The sequence below is a fragment of the Brachyhypopomus gauderio genome, chromosome 1 (assembly GCF_052324685.1).
Source record: "Brachyhypopomus gauderio isolate BG-103 chromosome 1, BGAUD_0.2, whole genome shotgun sequence".
Lineage (NCBI taxonomy): Eukaryota > Metazoa > Chordata > Actinopteri > Gymnotiformes > Hypopomidae > Brachyhypopomus > Brachyhypopomus gauderio.
This window is the reverse complement of record NC_135211.1, coordinates 54125873-54149757: the sequence shown is the minus strand read 5'-3', so window position 1 is coordinate 54149757 and position 23885 is coordinate 54125873. Positions and strand designations below refer to the sequence as shown.

The 23885-nt window shown below is 43.4% G+C and overlaps 5 protein-coding genes across 7 annotated transcripts; 3 read left to right on the top strand and 2 right to left on the bottom strand.

The window, feature by feature from the left end:
* Positions 1-730: 730 nt before the first annotated feature.
* On the top strand, positions 731-5943 carry LOC143525763 (N-acyl-aromatic-L-amino acid amidohydrolase (carboxylate-forming) A-like). 3 transcript variants are annotated; one of them, XR_013133732.1, is made up of 8 exons: positions 731-993; positions 3001-3236; positions 3344-3539; positions 3731-3824; positions 3914-4021; positions 4174-4294; positions 4696-4808; positions 5326-5406. XR_013133732.1 is itself a non-coding variant. In XM_077020078.1 (7 exons), coding segments are annotated over exons 1-7 (774 nt in total). In that variant the 5' UTR covers positions 731-975; the 3' UTR covers positions 4448-4689. The 3 variants fall into 3 exon arrangements, 2 of the variants coding, with proteins under 2 accessions (XP_076876193.1, XP_076876180.1); XM_077020078.1 differs by lacking the exons at positions 4696-4808; positions 5326-5406 and adding an exon at positions 4447-4689; XM_077020065.1 differs by lacking the exon at positions 4174-4294 and having other exon boundaries at positions 748-993; positions 5326-5943.
* On the bottom strand, positions 5941-9026 carry cldnd1b (claudin domain containing 1b). The gene is made up of 4 exons (XM_077020129.1): positions 8726-9026; positions 8525-8632; positions 8241-8378; positions 5941-7936 (listed from the first exon to the last, which is right to left on the bottom strand). The coding sequence occupies exons 1-4, from the start codon at positions 9024-9026 to the stop codon at positions 7716-7718; spliced, it is 768 nt and encodes a 255-aa protein (XP_076876244.1). The 3' UTR covers positions 5941-7715.
* A 994-nt stretch (positions 9027-10020) lies between these two features.
* Positions 10021-16769, bottom strand: glb1 (galactosidase, beta 1). Its single transcript, XM_077019854.1, has 16 exons — positions 16549-16769; positions 15768-15940; positions 15438-15588; positions 15228-15288; positions 15015-15109; positions 14649-14829; positions 13403-13461; positions 13159-13280; positions 13029-13069; positions 12832-12944; positions 12648-12722; positions 12395-12484; positions 11944-12057; positions 11701-11832; positions 11339-11596; positions 10021-11073 (listed from the first exon to the last, which is right to left on the bottom strand). Exons 1-16 carry the CDS (start codon positions 16603-16605, stop codon positions 10828-10830), a joined length of 1968 nt encoding a protein of 655 aa, XP_076875969.1. The 5' UTR covers positions 16606-16769; the 3' UTR covers positions 10021-10827.
* An 84-nt stretch (positions 16770-16853) lies between these two features.
* Positions 16854-20568, top strand: ccdc86 (coiled-coil domain containing 86). Its single transcript, XM_077020115.1, has 4 exons — positions 16854-17332; positions 17869-17998; positions 19635-19709; positions 19914-20568. Exons 1-4 carry the CDS (start codon positions 16854-16856, stop codon positions 20037-20039), a joined length of 810 nt encoding a protein of 269 aa, XP_076876230.1. The 3' UTR covers positions 20040-20568.
* A 1319-nt stretch (positions 20569-21887) lies between these two features.
* Positions 21888-23188, top strand: LOC143525832 (uncharacterized). The gene is made up of 2 exons (XM_077020224.1): positions 21888-22043; positions 22154-23188. Exons 1-2 carry the CDS (start codon positions 21999-22001, stop codon positions 22574-22576), a joined length of 468 nt encoding a protein of 155 aa, XP_076876339.1. The 5' UTR covers positions 21888-21998; the 3' UTR covers positions 22577-23188.
* Positions 23189-23885: the final 697 nt, after the last annotated feature.

Genomic DNA, 23885 nt, shown 5'->3' with positions numbered 1-23885 from the left:
CCAAAATCTGCCATATGTTTAGTAAAAAGGAACAACCAACAGAGGGCAATGTTGGTATATGCTTTGTACATGTGTGTGTGTTTGTGTGCATGTGATTATTCATCTATGTGTATAGATTTGTACGTGTGTGTGTGTGTGTGTGTGTGTGTCTGCACCTCAGCTCAATTGAAGTCTTATTTGGGCTGTGAGCAACTGTGACTCCCAATATGATGAGAGAAGATCCTTAATCAAAGAAAGAAGCTTGATCTGAAGAACTAATCACCTCAGATCCCAATCACCTCGGTCAATAACAGGTTTTAATTCTCACTTTTCCCAGCAGTTTCATAGCAGGTTATTTTGCAAACCCATGTGCAGCAGCTAATGCGCTGACAGCCATTACCCACTTCCTGTTAATGTGTAACAAGATAGTGAGTGTATTACTTCCACAATGTAATTCCACGTAAAATACTCATTTGGTGACATTTACTCCATGAACATGTTTCAAAATAATGTGGCATTCTCCTGATAAAACTGTGCAGGGAATAAAAAGGAGAATAATTTTCTTCTTAGATACAGACATCAGCAAGATTGGCGCATGCATGCATGTTCTGTTCTGCTGCTACGAGGTTCATGTCCCTGCAGGTTTTCAACAATGCAGCTGAAAATGCAAACACTCCACGACGTAACTGCTGGGTCACTAAAGCAGAGACCCCGCCCCCTTTCTTGCCCCGCCTGTTTGCTCGCTTCCTCTTTCTCCTCCCCTGTTATCTCTCCCCTCAAACAGATGACTCATCACAATTTTGCCTGTTGCACTCCTCTTGTTTTTCTTCTTCTCATGTCCTAAACACTGACCTGAGAACAGTATTGTTGAGCCAGCAGCCGCAAATAGCAAATAGTGCCTGCTGCCCCGAGAGGGTTTCTGTTACGTAGGGGAGGTCGCTGCAGCTGCTTGAAATTAGAACCAGGCTGGCGGTTGAATGAGGAAGAGTCCTGCAGATGAGGAAGAGGGAGGAGGTAAGACATGGAACCAGTTCCTTTCCTATGTGTCGCTTTACCTCGTGGTTGGTGTGTGTGTGTGTGGGTGTGTGAGAGTACGGCTATATCATCAGAGTAGCAGAGGGTGCTGCAGCGTGAATGTGCAGTGTGTGTGCGCATGTGTAGGAGACGTAAAGAGTGACGCACTGCGTGTTTACACCCATCTGGTTTATCAGGCTGTAACACTCCAGCATTCACTAAACTGCTGTGTTCGACAAGCACGCACTTTGCCCTCAAGGCCCTTGGAGTTCAAAGGTTTGTGAATACCTGTAACTCTGGGGCTTCAAAGACAAGGACGACAACTAGAAAGACCATCTCTCACTAACATTAAATGGTAGGAGAACTTACATCTCTCCACTTTGCATCTACTTTTTGCCATTCACTGACATTAGTTGTTTCTGCAGACTGCTTATGAACAGTTGAACACTTTTGAGTCATTTGGATGTTTTTATACTGTTGTGAAACGTAAATACGCAATTGTGCATTTATTATTTATAGGATTTTGATTTTTTGTATAACTTCTCAGGGTTGAGCAGTTAATCAAAGGCATAACTAGGGTATTCCGGGCCTCAATGTGAACAGAAACCAGTGGGCCCAGCAATACAGCTTAAATAATGAACAAAAAGGGACGTTATGTAATTATTTATGTGCAATTTTATGCCCTAACTGAATCAGTACTCTAAATCAGTACTTTAAATCAGTTCTTTGTCAGTACTTTAAATCAGTACTTTTAAGGCATGCACTAGCCCAGCCTGCTTTCCTTGCACTCAGCAAAATCATCCGTGACGGTCTTAAAGTTCAGGTTCCTGTTTCTGGCATTTTCAACTGGACAGAGCTGGCAAACCGTTAAGTGTTTCCTGTTTCATCAAGTAAGGATCCAGTTTAGCAAGTCAGTTCAATACAGACGACTGCTCCACAACTTTGGCACAGCATTGGTGAAGTAATACTCTTCCTGACAACCACTACTATGCAATGTGCATACTTTCATAAAATCCGTATTTTTATATATTTTAATAGATTTTAGGATTTTTTTTGATTATTTTAGATTTTTTAGGATTTTAGAGTTATAAATAACAAATGTATCATGTTTATCTGTTTGTCTACCACAGATGAGATTCTGAATAATATTGATGATTCATGGAAGATGATTCATAACCACATCATCTTCTATGAATGAGATTATGAATGGGGATGCATAAATTATTGTCAGGGAGAATGAAATAGTGTATGATGCAGCTGACTACTGAGAGATATTGTTAAAGGACCCATTACAGTCAGTGTACACCCTGTGGGAAGGGGCCCCAATAGAAATGTAGGGGCCCCAGTAGAACTGTATGGGCCCCCCGAGTCCATAAATGTGCTTAATAATAAAATGATATTTTTATTTATTTCTTTTCTTTTTGTATAGGCTATAACATGACAACGACCATACACTGGGTCACCATAAACCTCCTGGTGACTACAGCGTGAACCCTAACTTGCCTTTATTGTGATTAAATATTAATCATTGCGTGACTATACTATAGCCTTCTAATAGCAGCCAATAAATGATCGACTTGTCTGTCCTTAACTACTTCATCTCCAGGTAAAATATCTTAGTTATGCAAATCAACTATTACTGTCAATAATTGATTAGTGTTAGAGCTGTACTGTAACTATGATGTAAATAAGATGTAAGACTATGATGTAAATAAGTAACTTGGAGATGTGAATGTAGAATCTCCAGTGGGACCTTTAGTTTAAGAGGCTATGGTACTGGTACTGGTGGTACTGGTAATACAGTGGTAAAAGGAAGAAAAGCAAATGTTCTCAATCTTGCACTTAGAAGAGTTTGTATGTTGGTCAACTACATGGTAAACTACATTTCATTCATTCATTCATTCATTCATTCATTCATTCATTCATTCATTCATAAATATAAACAGAAGCCATAGGCTCCGGTCCTGATTGCTGGAGCTCATTATCAATACCGCCGTTTGCTGTTAGATGGCGCTGATCACGTTACCCGCGATACGGCGCGCGGCTGTCTGCGGGGGTACCCATGGCAACGAACTCACGGGGGTGTACCTGGTGCCCGAGCTGGAGAGGCAGAGGAGGGAGAAGGGTGACTGCATTTGGCCCGTCCCTGTGACCACGGTGCTGTCCAATCCTCGGGCCGTCAAAGAATGCAAGAGATACGTGGACAAAGACCTGAACCGCTGCTTCACCAGTGCCATCCTCAGGTCAGGAGAGGTATTACACAACCCAGCACCATATCTGGGTGTTTGTACATGATCCAGCAAATGTACATTGATGAATTTACCTAAATTCATCTCTTTTTCTCCCTTAGTTCTCCTGTCACAGACACCACTCCTTATGAAGTTCGAAGAGCACAGGAACTGAACGCCCTGTTGGGGCCCAAAGGCACAAAAGACGCCGCAGACTTGATCTGTGACCTCCATAACACCACAGCTAACATGGGCCTCACAGTGATTTCATACTCGTACACCGACTGGGTTGCCCTGCACGTTTACAAGCACCTGCAGGCATGAGCAAACGATCCACGCTAGTGTAGTGTGATAGTGTAATACGTATCACGAAACATGTATTCAGCATGAAATATCCATTCCCACCTCCTCAGCTTTTTGTTCTAGATGTTGATATTTTTTTATATTATTATTTTTTTGCTCATTCATAGATTTGCTTATTCATGACTTCTTTGTTTTGTGGGTGATAGGAAAAGATAACCAATGTGCCTGTGAGACTCATCTTGCTTAACATTCCAATCTCCGATGCTTATTCTTTGGAGTCTGTGGCCAGGCATGGCATTTGTAAGTGTGTGTGTGTGTGTGCTTAATAGTTACATGTGCATTTTTGACACAGTTTGCCTTATCTCACTCACACGCTTTTGTTCCCTCAGCCTTAGAGGTGGGGCCACAACCTCACGGTGTTGTCAGGGCGGACATCTTTGACATTATGAAAGAAGGGGTCGATGTGGTTCTGGACTGGATTAAAACCTTCAACTCAGGTACTTCTGATACGGGAACCCTTCCTGGTTTTGACTTAATACAAAGTATTAACCAGGCCACTCTTTAATGTAGTAAAACAACTTCATTTTTATAACATACAGTTCTCAGGACACAGATTTAAGTCAAATTCTGAATTTTTCCTGTTTTATAGACCAAGACTACATTCATGGAAATTCTCCACTGAAAATATTTTTTAATATTAATGTCAATCTTAATTTACAACACACTAAGTTTGACAAAGGAAACTATAGGGGTGGCCCAGTGGATGCGTGGTAAGCACTATTTCCTCACAGCTCCACTGACATGGGACACACCGTAGGTGTGATCCCTGCTCTAGTGACATGGGACACACTGTAGGTGTGACCCCTGGCCTGGATGCAGCCTGTGTGGTGTTTGCCTATGTGCCTCTATGGGTCTTTTCCAGATACTCTGGTTTCCATCCACATTCCAAAGGTGTAGCGTGTAGAATTGATGGGCGTCTCTATAAATTGTTCCTGTGTGAATAAACGGGTGTGTGCACGTGTTCTCTGTGGTCCACTGGCACCTTATCCAGGGTTGGTTTGTATCTCTGAGTAAGCGGTATAGAAGGTGAATGAATGAATGTAATCCTGTCCAAAATTAGGCCAAACATGCATCTGCAAAGTCATTGTGGTTTTCTATCTTTTTCTTTCAGGAAAATTAATCGAGGGTGGAGAGGTGGATGCTTTCATGTTTGAGAAGAGTGTCGATTACCCGAGAGACCCAGAGGCTCGCAAACCTTTAGCTGTCATCCACCCACAACTGCAGGTATAAATAGTGAAAATTACTGTAGCATAGCTATACTGTAACTTAGCTAGCTCAGAGTAACTGCAATAGACCCAGGAAAACTGTTATATAAAATGTCAGTGTTTTTTATGATACCAACTACAGTATTATGTTAAACATTACTCACATTTTCAACACATAAAAAAAAATAAAAAATAGAAATAACCCATCAGAAATATGATAAAAACACTGCACAAATACCAATACCAATACCAAATTGGCCCATCAGCCTTAACTGAGAACAGCCTGGGTGTGGTCTTAATATTCTTGATTGATGGCCCACTGCCTCAGCCTGCAATGCTACTGATAGCTGAATATAATGGCACAATGAGGGAGAATAATGTACTTGGACTTCCACTCAATGAGGACACCAGGAAGATTCATATAATAATAATAATCATTCTTGTCTTTGCTCAAGTGCTTCTTACCACATTAATAAACAGATATATTGATAATCCTGGAGAACAATAAACAAAGATGTGTTCCATATCGTTTCCAGGACCAGGACTTCTGTGTTCTCAAACGTGGCGACCCTCTGTTCCTCACGTTCTCCGGTGAGACAGTGCGGTACGATGAAGAAGAGCAACTCCATCCCTTCTTCATAAACGAGGCCGCTTACTACGAGAAAGGGATCGCCTTCCATTTGGCCCGCAAGAAGACGCTCGTGCTCCCCAGCGTCCGCTTGAAGAGCGATTGAGGAAGGTATCGGAAAGAGGAAGATCAGGAGGAAGGTCGGAGGAAATATCAGAGCAAGTGAGGCACAAGCAGACAAGATCATCCACCCTCCGACAGCCATGCCAAGAACTGGTCCAGGGATTGGAGTTGCTCACCCAATTCTATATCCTCAATGGTGCTTAACAAATCTCAACCAAAAAAAGTGTTGTGAATATACAGGAATACCATGGGTTGGTATTCTGGACACTGTGTAAAACCTATTACAACCCAACAAGAACGTGCCTTGAAAATTGTCAATGAATTAATCCGTGTTTGCAACAATGTAATATATAATGCTTCAACTTTTTTTAAAAGAAAGAAACAATTTAAACAGTCTACTCCTCAAGTGCACTCAGATCACCAAATAATAAATAAATAAAACAATAAATGTGCTACAAAGTAATGATTCTACTTGAAAAGATGTTTATTGTGATGCCTTGAAATGATGGCATATAAAAACATAGAAAAAACCTCAAGAGATAAAAGACAGGGAAAGCAGCCTATTCTGACACTATTAAAATGTCACATGGGGCTGTACTAGGATAAAACAGTGTGAGGTATCTTTTAAATTTAGCATACTGCTGTTTTGTTTTCGCTGCATGTATTTTCCATTTTCTAACAAAAACGTAAAGTTAAGAAATTCAAGCAAATTCAAATAAGCCAAACACAGCAAAGACATGCAAAAAACTAAAACTCCAAAGAGACCAATGTACATATATATATATACACACACCAGCCATGCTAAATATTTTTTAAGTGGTTACTTGAACCATCAAGAACGATACCGACCTTACAGCAATTTGACCACAAATCCGAAGAAATCTAAGATCTTCAACAACCACAAAGTAATGTGAACCTCACAATCCAAAGTGCAAGAACAAAAAAAGATTTTTAAAAACCTAAAAGGATTGAATGCTGCTGCAAACATCAAACTACCGAATTATGGCTGTATGAGGTAAAGCCAAGAAGTAGAAGTTCTTTTTTGCATCCATGCAACATCAATGCATATTTACACAGAAGGTGACGGGTACAAATCTTATGATGTGTACTAAGTTCATGTAGACAAAATGAACCAGATTACATCTTACAGTTTTACCAGCACACACAAAACACAGGACATCAGAAAGGTCTACAGCTACAGTTCAGGTGTGTGTTCAGGTGTGTTTTCAGATGTGTTCACACATATGAAATATGAAATATGGCTTCTCGCCTTCTAGGCTCTGCTGGAGGATCCAGGATTCACAGAACACGTTTTCTAAACATCACAGATCGAAACATGTTCCAAAAACAGGCCCGTGTACACATTTAATTATTTAAGTTCTGTGAACTTTCAATAATCTCACAAGTGTTTAGTGTTACAGAGCCTCTACTGAAGCGTTGGCTTTGTGTTATTTGGGTGGTATCAGATGCCAACACAAAAGCACTCTGTTTTCACCCAAGATTCATAATTTAATTTAAAGGCAAAGACAAACACTGGTTGTGTCAAGTCAACAGTCATATATGTGTGTGTGTGTGTGTGTGTGTGTGTGTGTGTGTGTGTGTGTGTGTGTGTGTGTGTGTGTGTGTGTGGGGGGGGGGGGGGGGGGGGGGGGGAATGAATTATATTACTCTTTGTACAAACAAATCTAGAGGAGTGGCTATCAGTCAGTAGTGCAAGTCAGTTTGGCCTATTCTAGACCAGTTTCCCAGATCCAGATTAAGCGAACACTTTGACTTTCAGTTCAACTCAAGACTGACACAAGCTTAACGTCATGTCCGGGAAACTGGTTCTACGCGTCTGTGAACACTTCAGTTTCTTGGTACTGTAGCATCCAGCGAAAGCAGTTAAGTGACACACCTCAAAGTTCTCTGAGCCTTTGTGTGGCTACGTAAGGGTTTAACAGAGTGGTGAACAGGGCCGTAGTGAAGCAAAGCAGCAGAGGTGTGGGACCCTGCAAGCGTGTTTGACTAGATAAGCACTTGGGATCAAAAACGTATGCGCACGTATAGGGAACCAAAGAGCCGCACCAGTCTGGCAGTCGCGTTCGTCACCTTAAGCAGTTCGATTCTAATGTAAGCAAAGTTCTTCAGTCACTGGTCAAGCAAACGTGTCGGCAAACAAAAGGAGGGCTGATTCTTGTACAACCGGTCCCACCTGTTTACCAGCTGACCGTGAGAGCGCTGTGCCGCCGTCCCCTAGGCAACTCGGTAGGCGGTCATGCGCGTGTAGGTCTTCCTGTGGCTCCTGGCGGCCCAAATGAACAGGGCGGCGGCCATCATCTGGAGAGGGGCGGAGACCAGAGCCAGGTAGAGAGACCAGCCCATGGAGTGGTCCACCCACACGGGCCATTCAGTCGCTCTGTGAAGCAGGTCTATTCCGGCCAGGAAGCAGCATACCGTGGCTAGAGAGCAGAGGCCTGCAGAGAGGAGGTGAGACATACAGTGTTACGCTGGATCATCATCAACATCAGTGTCTCTAATGCTGGAGACAGGAGACAACAGCTGCAAAGCTCCAGGACTTGGAAACTAAGTAGTGGGTGAACCCGTTAGACCATTTTCCTGGATATAGTGTGTGCGCTGTGTTTTTACATATAGTGTTCCCCAAAAAATGCATTAATTCACGTTTGCAAATCCACACGTTTAGGCTTAATCAGAATCCAGGAGACCAGCCCCTTTGACTTGCTGTCAGGACTATGTGCAGGTGCATCTTGGACCTCTTACCTGCCAACAGGTGAAGCAGTCCAACAAACAGTGTGGGGGTGATACTGCGGCAGAGACAGGCACACACCCCGATCAGCGCGCCCAGGAACGCCAATCCCAGAGACACCAGCGGGAACAGGAACCGGCACCTCCACAGATCTGAGGGCGACAGCAAAGAAGACGTTTCTTCAAGCTGGACAGCCTCATGTTTGTGGTGGGTTTTGAGAACCTAAGATGAGGTTCAAACAACTAATACTTTCACTCACACACACAAAAACATCCTCAAATGTAAGGCCTGCACTTACAGGTGCGGAGTATATCCTGTTCACCACTGTCGTTGCCAGGGTGCTTGTACTTGGTTTCAAACTGCTGGGGCAAAGTGAAGGCCTTGCACTCTGTCAACATGTTAAGTTCTAGGGAGACAGGGTGAAGATAAAAGCATGGAGTAAGAAAGAGGCTTTTATTTTGCTACAAGTTAGGTTTTTTGTTTCTCCACGGTCCCTTACCAGGCTCTTGGGACAAGAAGGGTTTATCGGGTACCAGAATGCAGCGCCACCACAGGCCTAAGGTGCCGTTGAGACGGAAAAGGGCTTCGCTGTATGACTTCTCATTCACCTCGTTCACCTCGTTTACGAAAGCCTCCCTCAGCATCCTCAGGTCGGAGGCGTTGCTGGCATCGTTGCTGGGGGGCAGACTCCGGTACTGGTACCAGTGCTGAGTGCCCACCGCTACAGAGAGGTAGACACTGGCCAGCAGACTCAGAACGGAGCCGATCACCAGCGCCGTGGCATAGCGGTTATCGACCATTTTTCCAAAAGGAATATTTAGCAAGTCCTGTGTACAGCAGTGGAATGGGCAGGGTGTCTAATTGACTTCCCTACAGCCTACAATATATTGGCCTTTATAAATTAATTATGAATTTGTGAGTGCAGGCTGAGCCATTAATTGGCTATACTGATGGTAGTACATTAGATAAGTGAGAGCCTTTTAAGAATTTATGAGGAGATTTCTGATCATTTTGATGTGTTTTCCAGCTAGGCAAATATCACTGCTTCATATTTAAAGACGAGGACGATCTGACATCGGTAAGTCCCGGTCTTCTCGTCTTCCAGTGCAGATACCACAGCTGAAACAATGACAGAAAAACACATTTCGGATACTAAAGAGACTACAGTGGTAATCGATCAACCAGCAAAGTAATTAATCGCGCTGAAATGACTCGAATCTTTCTTCCTCTATAACAGACACAACTACAATGACAACCGAGAGGCACTCTCGTTACAAACAAGGTTGGCATCGACTCGACCTGAAAATCCAGCAAGCAAGCAGGGTACTAAACACACCAAGACCGCAAACATTGTCGCCATCCTGACACTCAATCCCGGGACTAGTAACAGGTAATGTATGACCACTTTTACCCGTGCAGGTCTCTGAATTAGGCGTCGGGTTTGACCTCAAACGTGACCTATAGGGTACACACCGCTGCCAGGTCCCTGCCATTGCGGGCTATTAATGAGCTACATCGCTTTCCTGTTTGTCGGGTATCTGAGTTATTCACATATTCTGCTATTCTATAACCACTTACAAATTCATAGCGGCGATGACGTTAGACGTGTAGCCATTAATCCTGGTTAAATGTAACTCACCACTCCTGGAGTTTCTGCCCGTGGTCACAGTCCGCTTCCGGGTGCGGTGGGCGTGGCTTGCTTACGTAATAATCATGCGTATGGCGCAACAGATAAGCGCAAGATGAAGATGTGTGCAAAGGATTAAGGTGAAGAGTCATATAGCTACTTAGATCTGTTGAAAATCAGGATTTTATTAGAAGTTCGTTTGTTGCATATTAATGCTTCTTTACTGATTAAAGATTAAAACGAGACAAGAGTTTATGTCCGGGAAATGCACATTAAAGACAAATGCATTAGTGTAATCTGTGGAAAATTGCATTACTTAAAAATAGGCACAAAATCACTTTACGTGGCAATGTTTTTTTTTTTTCCCCTGTAGTACACTGCTGAAGTGCCTTACGACAGAAATTCTTATTGCACATTGCTCCAGCAGAAAAGTGCAAAAATGCAAAATGTTCACTTCCAAATACCAAGCTTATTAAATCCTTCTGATTTAACTACAAAGTGCGTTGTGGGTAAGAAATACTGAATAATTTCACCGTGATTAAAAGTGATAACTGCATACAGTAATTGGAACAGATTTTCATACAGGCATTGAATTAGTCACATCCTTTCTGGTGGACTCACAAATGCACTCTGTTAGACGTTTGATAATACATGACATCCAGACATCCCAATAGTATGGGCACATTCATTAACAATACAATTCAGAAAATAACATTCAGATGGCACCATTCAACAGTCTTGCATCTGATGATGTACAAACACAGTGACTGAATCTGCACTGTCCACTATGTAACTGTGTAAAAGGCATGTGTGTCTTCACTTTCTAGTGCAGCACACGAGGAAATAATCAGCCAGTCCCATAATCAGCCAGTGCACTGCACTTATAAGTGACGGCTCAATTAGCAGAATCACAAAACGGTTGCAACACTGTACAATCCGCATCCCCCGAGATCCAAACCCAAGAACTATTGGTCTTAGAGGAGGTTTGGCCGCTCCCTCGTGTACGGCACCATGGGCCTGATGGTGGCGTTTATAATGGGGGTGTCCGTGAACTCGACCACGCAGGGTAAGGGGGGGCTGGGGGCCGCCTCCAGCTCCAGGATGGTGATGTTATTCACAGAGTTGGTGCTGAGCACATGGGCCGGTACAAAGAGGGTGACCTGGGGCCCACGGGACGGCCAGAACCGACCCAGATTAAACCCGTTGATCCACACCTGGCCCTGTTGGGAGAGCAGCACAGAGGACGGATGGTGAAAACGCAGCTGTGAATTACAGGCTTATTTAGCCATCGTATGCACGTAACTGGATTAGGCTTAAAGTGGATTAGTCCTTGCAGTGTATTAATATGCTTCATGATCCTAGATTATATAATCCTCAGGAACCACAGCACTGATAAAAATGAGAAGGCTTGTTCAGAATTGTCCTCTCTTGCTAGCCATTGAAATTAGTATGAATGCATGCAGCTATTCTGATAACTGTCCCCACCTTTCTCCAGTTAGGAAAGTGGATGTACGTGTCCTGAGGGAGATCGGGAATGCCGTCTGGGATCTGGAAAGAACCGCCATAGAAGGCTGGTTGGGAGAGGGCTGCGGGTGGAGGAGTGAGTGAAGGAGTGGCGTCGTTGTCCTGATGAGCGCCGGCCTCCCAGATCAGGCCGTCCCTCACCGCCTCATCTATGCTCAGACTGTACACAACCCAGTTAGTTAGCGTGTCCGCACCAAGTGTTAGGTTAGATACCAGGCCCTTGAGAGAGAGAGAGAGAGAGAGAGAGAGAAACATTTAAAAACATTACGAGCTACAATTTTAGAAGGTGTAAATTTCCTAAATTTCCTCTCAATCTCTCGAACCTTAAAGTCGTTGATGTGTTTGCCAAAGTTCACCCTCCCCATGTTCTCCACCAGGACGTCGAGGCTACTGCCAGCTCTGCCTGTTACGTTGATGCTGATGGCTTTGTCCCTCTCTAGGATACCAGCAGCAACCTAACAAGAAGACAAGATAATTTTAAAAGATAATTTTAAAATGTATGAAAAACTATTTTCAAAATAAGTAAATGACAAATCCCCAACACACACACACCCACTCACACATACCCCATCAATGGTGACGTACGCCCGGTCATGCACTCCATTAAGAGGAGAAGACAGGGGAGTAGGCCTTGGACAGTCTACAGGAAGTGTGGTCCGATATAGCATGAAGCCAAAGGCCTGAAGATAAAGGACAACCACCCACAATTAATACTGTGCCTGCTTGCTATCTAATACTACAACGAACCGTACAAAGTATAGATAATCCTTCTATTCCAAACAAAAAACATAATAATCTCCAAACATAAAAACCTATGCCATCTATGCCAATTATGCCATTATTGGTTGTCCTCAAACTACTAGGAACACAAAAACATATAATGCACATTCACTGGCCTGCCACTGGGCAATTCATAAAAGATAATAAAAGTCTTTCCCCTGCTGATTTTTCTATTCTGGCATATAGATGGTTTAAATCATATATAATTTTCTTGGATTTGGGGAATTAATTGATTACCTGATTGAGCTCATCAAAAGTGAGTGGGTAGAGAGATTTGACCGGTCCAGAGAATGAGAGAATGTCCAGAGATTCAGCAACTGTCCGCAACTACAAAAACAGGTGAACACTGCTTGTAAATCTGTATAGTACATAGTAGATATATATTTTTAAGTATGTGAAAAAAGTTAGAACTGAAAAAAAATATGTAAAACAACTTTAGGGAAAGGACATATTACTATATTAAAACCTCATTATTCACAAAAAAACACACCTTTTTCATTTCTACTGTTCCGTAGGCGAATTTAGGTGTAGATGGGGGCAAAATCCCATCTGGTATCTTCTTGTACTGTTCCAAAACAATAGTGTCACACCCCGTACTGAATATTTTATCGTTTATACATATTTTTGAAATAAATATAAATGCATCAGAAGAAAAAGCAAACTTGAATCTGTACCATTTTAATGACATCACGGACAGCAAAGTACTTTTCTGTGAGGTCTCCGGCCTCAGTGAGGAGGGCGTCATAGTCGTAGCTGGTAGGCTGAGGAAAGTAGGGCGTGTTGGCACCTACAATCCCAAAAACTTCAATTAGTACAAAGGGGTTTATTTTGTGACAGTATTTTATCTGTCAGCATGCACTGCGAAACGTACCATTCCAATAAGCAAAATTGGTTCCTCCAATGAACATGTACCTTGAAAAGCAAAATAAAAGTCTTAAATCAGTGCATTTATCACCATTAATAATGTAATTTCTTGGAAATGACAAAAAAAGTTAACTCACAGGTTTACATTAGCTCCCATTTCCAGTATCTCGTTGAGGGATTTGACGACAACTGCTGTGCGGATCACAGAATGAGGCTTTCCCCAGTGATCCAGCCACCCTGTGTAGAACTCTGAATTCACCTGAAAACAACCCAGAACAATTAACCGTCTCCAAGATATTTTTATTCTTAAATCTGGCCAATGCTTGTTTTTTTTTACACCTCAGTTGTGTAAGGTTAAAGTAAAAGGTTGGAACCTCTCACCAGAGGGCCGTGTGGTTCTGCGTATCTCTGGGCTTCAAAAGCTGCAGTAACATTGCCACCTGTTCGAGAGACCAAGTTCAAAGCATTATCTGTATTCACACTACTGACTGCATTTTCCCAACTCACATTCTGTAAATAACTTCAGTACTAGTCACTTCTGACTCTGGGACAGATATCTTACCAACGATGTGAATCAGATCTGAAACATTTCACTCTGGGCCAGAGTGAAATGTTTTCTCCAAAACTGAGAATCAGATCTGAATAATTTATACCCACAGGCACTCATAATTAAATAATACAGGAGACAAGAATGATTTCTTTTGTGTCCTTTACAAGTTTGCTGCTCCCCGTTTCACATTTTCCATTTTTTATCTTTTTAATATTTTTTTAGAATACATTTTAATTGCACTATTTTGTTATTATGCAGGTCTTCCTTCACAAATGTTATTGTGCAGAACAGTGGGGAACCGTCAGGGCCCTCTACGCCCTCTCAGAGGGCCTAAAATATTCTTAAAACATTATATATATAATTATCCAATTTTATTTTATCTACTTACAGTTTTACAATCGACATCTAAACAATTACAAAAATATAAGCAAATAAAATATTCAACCGTGTCTATTCAATCTGTGTTGGAAGGTGAGGGGTTAAGTGGAAGCCTGTGAGCCTGTGTCTCCCCCTATCAGCACTGTGATGCCCGCTGTTCGTTTACAGAGGGCCTGGCAGTTATAATTCAACGCAATACCAGTTTCAAATGACAGCAAAATTGACCAATCATATCTTCTCTCTTAGTGGGCGGGCTTAACTGTATGATAATTTCCGCCCGCTGTGGCGACGCTAGCTGTCGTTACCCTACCGCCGCTAGCTAGTTTCGATTCGGCCCTTTGACGTCCTCATTTACATATTCCGCTTGCGAGAACCACGGAGCTGTGAAACCTTATTTTGTTTGGAAACTTATTTTGCTTAACAAGTTATCTAGTACAAATGTTATTTGAACGCACTACATGCGTTTCTAAAGCTATACTGTCGGTTTTTTCTTTATTCTTTAGTGCAGTTTATTAGGAGAGGAAAAAAAATCGGGGGGGGGGGGGGGGGGGGGGGGGGGGGGGTGTAGCGGGCCCAGGTTTAATGGTCACGGTTCGCTACTGGTGCAGAAAGAGGCTAAATGTTTTTGTCTGCATGAGAAGAAAAACCCAGACACTCTGACTTGTGACTGTGGAGTTAGCGAAGGCTGTTCCTCCTCACCAGGCCCAAAGTCCACGGTGGCGTAGACGTCCTCCAGTGCCCCGCACTTCAAGAAGCTCTTGCCCGCACCATCTGTGGTAAACAGCACCACCTGCTCCCCCAGGTGAGAGCGGAACAGCTTGGCGAGGTGGCGGAGGTAGTTGTAGTCGCAGGCGAAGTAACTCCCGTACTCGTTCTCCACCTGTGGACACCACGTCACCGAGACACTTTCAACACGAACAGAAAATGGATGCCAAAAATCACAATTCTTTGAAGGAGAGGTTGGTAGCTCATTCAGGGTAAAATACAGACAGAACACAGTTTTGTTTTGACTTTCCTCTGACTGCAAGTACCGTTTGTAAATGAAAGTTTATCCAGCAGACTCGCCTGAACTGTAATGATGGGTCCACCATTCTGGTAGAGGAAGGGCTTGATCATGGGCAACACCTTCCCCATCCACTTGTCCACGGCTCTGATGTAGTCTAAACCAGAAAGAGTTCTGAAGTGCTACGAGTCAGGAACAAATCACCTCAGCGAACCGCATCGCGAAATACATCTGAATGCTGCATTTGATTTAATCATTCACTTTGACAGTCCTACCTGGATCTGAGGAACGAAGGACAATGTCCTTGTTTTTCAGCAGCCAGGAAGGCAATCCTCCCTTGATTAACCAAAAACATAAATCAGGTTGTAGTTATAAAACATTTCATGACATCTAAATGAAGCACACTCAGCAGTCCTTGGTTGTCCTGGCCGTCTTAGACCATATTCCCTTCTGTCCTCTCCAGGTGTGTCCCCGCCCTTTCTCACCATGTCCCACTCGCCGCAGATGTACGGGCCCGGACGCAGGATGACCAGCAGGCCGAGGTCCTGGCACAGCTGCAGGAAGGACACAAGGTCTCGGTCTCCCTTGAAGTCGTAGAGGCCTGGTGCGGGCTCGTGGAAGTTCCACGGTATGTACCTGGAGGGAAAAATTTAGTTCATGAGAGGCAGATGAGAGGTGTGGGCTCACCTCTTTTATTGCAGCGAAAAATATGTACATGTCTGAAGCAGCACTAAGCATTAGAGCGAAATACAATGGAACTACAACATGTTCTCTCAAACACAAACACCCACATAATTAGGGAGTCATCTGCTTACGTTTGAATGGCGTTGAGTCCAGCCATGTACATCTTCAGTAGTCGGTCCTTCCAGTAGACCCTAGGGACCCGATTGTAGTGGATACTGCCAGAAATGTAGCGGAAAGGTTCTCCATCTTTGAGGAAGCAGTCGTTTTTGTAGTCCACTGTGAAACTACGACCAGCTGTGGCAAACTGTTAGAGAGTACACACATGAGATTTACAGCCATGATATCAGAAAAAAAGCTGAAATTATTTATCCAATTCCTAAGAATTAAATTCTCTCTTTGTATTCAGCAGTAACTTCCAAGTTATGTTCAGTTTTAAAGGACAACAGGCGGCTGACTTGAAAGGTCTATTTTACACCGCCCTACGACAGGTCACAAGACAGCAACATGACAGACCACATCAGGTTTGTTGAGTTTTGCTTACAGTTCATCGCTTTTGTGCCGCTACAATTATATCCAGACAACGCACTCATCTCCAGAACAACACTTTTCGAGAAAGATACGGATGGTAAAACAACGTATCAGTGTCTGTTGACTATTTACCATTCAACAATGAGCAGACTTTGATAATTTCAGTTCGTAAATTCACACAAAATCTCGGATACCAACTCATTTAAATACGTGCGCTCAAACCTCAGTGACTGTGCCTACATGTACTACTTAAACTGGGTGTATTATTGGGTGTATAGTTAGATCAACCCAATAATAAAAACAAGTAAATTCACGTTAAATTAATGAAATACCGAAGAACTGAAAACCCCCGCACATTAAAATGAGCGACCTGTCAAGACTTACTGGAAGTGTAATACCGCACAGCAGCAGTAACATCGCCTGTGTTTTTGTGAAGTCCATGGTCCCTGTGTTGATCCTAGCTCGGTCAAGTGAGTTTGGGTTTCAGCAACGCGGTGCGGAAGCTGAACCGCATCATGTGCTGCTGCAACGCGTGTGGCGGCCACCAGGGGGAAACACGCCGCAACATTCACCCGCTCTTCTTCGCCTCTTCCTCAGTGCGGAATCATCACAGGGGTTCCCACGTGTGCGAGTTCGCTTTTCATCGATACATTTTCAACTAAACGTCGAGAATACAAGTCACAAACAATATGGCGACGTGTTCTCAAGACGAATCTGATGTAAAGGAGACGGAGCGCGAAACATCAACACCGTCTCCAAACGTGATCAGGACACGTAGTGGTCGGTGTGTGCAGACACCGGCGTCTGTTCGGCACTCGGAGGGTTCGAGCCGCCGTGCGAGGAGACCTGCGGTCCAGAAACGCGCTGAAGAGCTTCCCACAGCACACACCGACACCGCTGCAAGCGTAGAACCGGGTCGCACGGAGTCTGTGCCGTCTCCGTCCGAGCCTGGACGACAGCAGTCTTCAGTGTCGTGTAGCGGAGCCACGTTGGAGTCTGATCCGGCCGGCCAGAACCAGGACGGCACGCCAGACGAGCACGTCTCCAGTGTCACGCACAAAAGCAGCAGGAAGAGAAGGCGTTCACAGTCCAGGGAGAAAGGAATTAGGATGGTACCGCTCGGGAAACCCAAGTCCGGTCGGGTGTGGAAGGACCGTAATAAGCAAAGGTGAGTGAGACGTTTTGACGTTTTTATTATTTATTTACCATGGCATATTTACCATCGTGTTAGTACACGTTGCACGGACACATGATTGAAACTTTTAATTCAGTGTGTTCACCATAAACATGTATACGCAGTCAGTGGTTTGCACGACTTGGTGGACACTGACGGTCCACCACAGCGAGTTCGTTTTGCATAGTTGATCTCAAACACGATGGATGGATGGATGGAATCCATCCATTCAAGCATCCCTCCCTTAAGATTAATTAAGATTCCAGCAGCATCATAACAGTAATAGAAGCTAGACTAATAATAAATACTAAAAAACATATAGGATATAAAGAGCCAAAGAGGTATTGTACATAATTATTGAACTATTGAACAAAAAGCAGAAGATATTTCCATGTGCATCTTCACCAGGCCTGTTGACACTTCCTCCGCTATGACATCGCATCCAAATACCATCTGTGGTCTTACCTCAAGCGCTTTCTTTCTTGCTATAAGAAAACTATCTTGACCTTATGCTTGCGTTCGTCTCGTAGGTTCTCGGCTGTTTTGCAAGACAAGCCCCTGCGCAGCTCCTGGCAGAAGAAGATGGAGGCCAAGAGGGAGAAGGAGATTGTAAAACAATACAGCCAGAAGCTCAAAGACGAGAAGGCCAGAGAGAAAGAGGTGCGTGCGCGTGACACTGATGGGGCGCGTGACGCTGCATCCAGGGGTGTAGCAGCAAATTCTGGGCCCTGTACACTCTCAATGTCAGTGGGCCCCTATAAATGCCAAACGAGGCACATGATCAAAATGGGCCCCTCTCCCTACTTGGGCCCTGGGTAGTCAGGTCCACTTTCCCCCCCACTACCATGCTCATGGCTGCGTCTGTTGCAATTTAAGACTCTGGACCCACAAAGTCTGTCTAATCTTCATTCAGGATGCATTTAATTGCCTAATTTTTAATCCAGCGTTGACCTCAACTGACATACCTAGGATACAGAACCAAGTTTGGGTTCAGAACAACAAAACAGAACAACATATTATACAGAAAGCTGTACATTTATATTTAGTATTAAATGAACTTGAGGAAAACCTGTTTAGAATTTGACAAATTTCTTGCCCTGTTTGATCTCAAATGATCATGTTCGTTTATTAATTGCAAATCTATAAAATACAGCGAAGCCTCGTGGCTCGTCTCTGCTATTACAATCCATGATTTTTCTTAGTACAGTACTCCCAATATTATGTCATAACTCAATTGCACCACACAGTGGAGCCACCAGCTCAATTGGATCCTCTCCTCCAGAAAGGCAGGGTGCAAAGTATTTCCATTTGTCCCTCTGAGAATGGGAGGCTTTTCCTCAACACTTGTCCAGTGTCACTCTCAGGATTGCAGGATTCTTAAGCTGAGATTGACTTTACATTTCAGGCAGGATTTATTAAAGATATTGTCATAAATTTTTTCTAATATAGCAATTTTTATTTAGCCCACCAAATGAATCTACAATGTTTTAAATTAATCATGTTGTGGGCCAGAACTGAACTGAAAGAATCTTCATAACAAATGGTGGAAAAAGAGCTACTCTCTATAGTATTCCACTAGGGGGCAAAATGGAGCAGTAAATTCAGACCCAGGTTATAAGCTCAATAAATCGGCACATTTAAAAGTTGTTGATGGGTTATTGATTAATTATTAACTACTTTCTTCGGTCATATACTGTCACATATGGAGAGCTTTCCTGCCACACGCATCATTAGCATGAAGGATTCTGAAAGTTTAGGGGATTACCTGATGGCACGTGTGGAGGAGGATGTGCCTGAACCTGCTGTTTGTCCAGTCAGCTGTACAAATAACAGAGGCAAAGCAAATACATTTGGTGTTTCCCCATTGTTGTTTCTTAGCCCTTACAAAATATGTTGTGTGGGATTCAAAAAGAAAGACAGAAAAGGTTCATATTTGATTAATGCTATAATGTACCCTGCATAGACATGCAGAGCAGCTCTATTTGAGCATTTTTGTTCTGAAAAAATTTTTGTTTCATGGGAAAATGTTCCACACAGTTCAAATTTGGTTTTAAAGTGAAAACTGAAAAGCAGTGGCTGTTTAAGATAGTGGTGGCCCTTCTTGGACTGCAGTGTTCCAGGAAGAACTGGCACACATGAAGACCAAAGGCCAGCTCTTTGTTAACCACTGACAGGGATTCACTTTTGAATTACTTCCTTGAGCGCTAGGATGTTTTTAAATGCGAAACAGTTTAGCTCTTTGAATAATGTTTTGCAAACAAAAAAAAAATACCCATCTGCCCTTTCTGTCTCGCAGGAGATGAGGAAGAGGAGAGAAGAGAACCTGAGGAGACGTGCAGAGAACGAGAAGAAAGCAGAGATCGTCCAAGTGGTAAGACGCACGTGTGGTGTATGGGCTCACGTGATGCACGTGTCCGTCTGTGTTTTCCTACTGTCAGCTTCACTAACCTGCCGTGTTGGTCTGGTGGCACGTGATCGAGTTCCCTGTGCAAGTAACCCCTCTGACTCCGTTTCACTTCCTGATTTCTAATCTCATCATTTTCTCACTGCTCCCCCGTTTCGATGTCACCCTCAGATTACCAACACGGCGAAGCTAAAGAGGATGAAGAAGAAACAGCTGAGGAAGATCGAGAAGAGGGACACACTTTCCGTTCTGCAGAAAACGGCCCCGGCTGTGAAGAAAGCAAAGAAAGGAGAGTAGAATACAACTGCCGGGAAGCCCCAAAGGCCAGAGAGGTCCTGACAGGCCCCGACAGGCCCCACAGGCATTCAGCAGTCTCGGGTGTTTACGCTGGTGTGTGTAAACATCGTAATCTGCTGGTCAGTGGAGCCACATCCCTCTGTCGGCTGCGGAGGGGGTGTGGTGGTTTTCGTGCAGTAGACTGCAGGATGGTCTTCAAGGTCTCTCAGCACCAGTGAACTGCTGAAGCTTCTCTGTGGAAACTGAAAGCGACACAAATAGATATTAACTGTTGATGCAATAAGCAAGACACCATTAGTGTTTATTTCAGTAAAGCAGAATTGCCTTTAATTACTGCAGTGGTTATGATATGTAAGTGACCTTATAAATGTAACAGTATATTTGGTAATAAACATTGAATCTGCAATACCAAATAGCTTTGTGTTCTACATTTATGGCATTTAGCAGACGCTCTTATCCAGAGCGACTTACAAAAGTGCTACGTAGTTGCTTGGAATCTCCAAGGTAGAATAGTCCTGAACACAAGGTACTCTAAGCTGGAAAAACCACTAGACCAAAGTCAAATGATACCTAACAATTATACCTGAATATACACATCACCTGAGGAAAAAGACAGTAAACAATTCCTATAACCCAATTATGCACAATACCTGAGAAAAAGACAGTAAGCAATACCTGTAACAAACACCTGAGGAAAGAGACGATAAAGCACAATAGACGAAGCATAATTATGCAAAGTGCACTTGAAAGAGGTGGGTCTTCAGTCGGTGTCTGAAGACAGCAAGTGACTCCGATGTTCGGACACACAAGGGAAGTTCATTCCACCACCTTGGAGCCAGGACAGAGAAAAGTGGATGCTTGTCTCCCATGTGTCCTGGATGATGGAGGGTCAAGACGAGACATACTTGAGGCGCGGAGGGCTCTAGGTATGCATCTGGGTTTTTACCATGGCCATCAAGTAAGGAGGAGCTGGACCATTCTTTGCTTTGTAGGCCAGCACCAGGGTTTTATATTTGATGCGGGCAGCTACCGGAAGCCAGTGGAGGGAGGACAGCAAGGGAGTGACATGGCTGAACTTGGGAAGGTTGAAGACCAGCCGAGCTGCAGCGTTCTGGATCAGTTGCAGGGGTTTGATGGCATGCATAGGAAGACCAGCCAGGAGGGAGTTGCAGTAGTCCAGTCTTGAGGTGACAAGGGACTGGACAAGGACCTGAGTGGCCTCCCTAGAGAGAAATGGCCGAATCCTCCGAATGTGTGTTCTCTGCAATAATACCTTCAAAATATTGTCTCTTCATGTGGTTTCCAAAATAAATTTCTTTATAAAGCATTTGAAAGATCTGTTGTCCATGTTGAGACTTTACTGACGAGCATCATCATCATCATATATTTGGTAAACAAAGAATGGAATTGCCTTCGAGTTACAAGAAATCACATGACTGCAGTTTATATCGGTTTACCATTGTGGCGTTGTTTGGCAGAATGATTTTGGTTTCGGTTTGCACCGGGAAGTACCAAAATCTCCCTGCGATTGCACCTTTTATTGTGTTCATGACCTGAATTGGCACACTGTCGACTGATGTGTCAATGGAATGTGGAAATGTTATTCTAAATAATGACTCGTGGTGCATTCACTGTAGCGGAAATATTTGAGCCAGATATAGTTTTAAAGTATTTTGTATTGACCACCTAAAACTGGCCATGCAACAGTAACTTAACACTCTAATTTCTTAACACAGTACTTTCTTATCTTTATCAAACTGAATCGTTCTTTCAAGTCTGACCTTTTGGCTGCTGTTAGACAGCAGGGAGCAGGAACACCAAGAACACACAGTGCAAGCTGTGTGACTTCTGATCACGACAGACAGTAGGAGGAGCTGCTGGGTATTTCCCAGGTTGGATCACATAAAAGTGCAAAGACAGACAGCACAGAAGATTAAACCTGAAGACGAAAGACGAAACATGAGCGCCACAATAGTAGCTCGACCTGCTGGACATCCTGGACTGGTATGTTCTTTGTACTTTTTTAAAAACAATTTTTTATTACAAGTATTTAAGTATTTAATAAACATAAACACTTTAAAACTGAGGTTTGTGGGTTCATGTCTTTGCTGTAGGTGATGGATGGGTGTCCAGGACGTCTTCCACCTCACTGTCTCATGGAGTGCCCCACAGACACCTGGGAAGACGCTCTTCAGCTGCCACGCGAAGACGTTCAACATGCTCTCTATGAGCCGTTCAACCGCACCACGCACAGCACTATACTCGTCCATGACGATCCAGTCCCTCGGTCTAACCCCGACACCACCTCGGTCAGGGTTTACAACGGCAATGACGGCACCTGCATCCCGTTCAAAGTGAAGAGCATGGACACCATCGCGAAGCTGCGGAGCCGTTACCAGAAGTGGAGACCAGAGTTGGAGGGAAAACTGAACCTCGCCTTCAACGGCAAACCCGTCCCAGGGGAGAAGACCATGAAGGAGCTGGGGGTGAAGCCAGGGGCCACGTTTATTACCTTTCAGAAAGTCACTGGGGGGTGAGAGTCAGTAATGTCCGTGACTCATTATTGCTATCATGACACCTTCTTTCTTTCTTTTTTGTCATCTGAGAATAGAAATGATCTGTACGTTTATTCACAGGGTATGTGGTACTGCAAATATGTCTCAGGTGTGTGAGTGTAACCCCTTAATTCACACAGGGTGTAATTATACTTTATATTTAAAGGAAAAGTTTCTATGCGTGCAATATTGTAGATCCTTTGTGGCAAGCTACACAAATAGGATTGAATCAACTATGCAAAATGTACTGTACATTTTTGTCAAATATATCCATACAGCATAATTTTGGTTAATGAATGGAAATTAATGATGAAAGAACTGGCATTAGTAAACAGTCAATTCAAAGCAGTTTCTCATGAGAATTAATGTTTGGCAGCAGTCAGGATGACCAAATCACCTTATGTACTCTGTAATGTCACCTTCACATTATTAAGCGTATCTGTTCTTGAGTTATGAGTTATTCTTTCTTCATTCCTAAACCATCATTCTATACCTGTAAATGTCAAGGTACTGTTGGGCAATGTCTTTTTATTTTGTGTAATGTACTTATTTTTACATTTAAATTTCCTATTAAACCATTCTGTAAATAACTAAGCACCATGTGGGTGGTTGTTGATGTTTTGGCCCTGTCTGGAAAGAAGATCATGCAAACAAAGAGAGAGATAGAGAGAGAGAGAGAGAAGCAGACACTAACTGAAGCATTTAATGAAATCAAAAGCAAACATAAGTACAGCTATGGAAGCTAATAAACACTGGTCATGGAAACCAAACAGAAGGTTGATTTTACTCATTTGTTAGGATGGTATGGTGGGCTCACGTATTCTAACATAGTGACTTGTGGGCTGCTGGCTCTACAGTCACAGAAATTGGTAGATTTCAATACAACACTTGTGGAGGAAGGTGGGGTGGGTGTCTCCATGACTGGTCCTTTATAGAATTTGGTAGCTCACAAGGACATAGAGGTTTTAGTTTCAGTGTGCAGCTGAAAACTCCCTCGTCTTCCCAAGGTTGTCAACAACAACCATGTAGTTTCACTTTTATTATGTATGCTTACCAAAACAATTTTTTCCCCTTTTTGAATGAGCACACTTGAATGAAGAACCTACACCCACTGGCTGTCTGATAGATGCATTAAATAAGGGCATAACTACTAAAGCATATCTGGCCTGTGCAATTTGACAGATACCCTCTGCCCATGCTACTGCTGACTGGACCTTATTTGGTGCTTGGGCCGTCCTCTGCACAGCATTAATACTTACGGAGCCAATGGCGTAGTGGTGGGTCCTGGGCT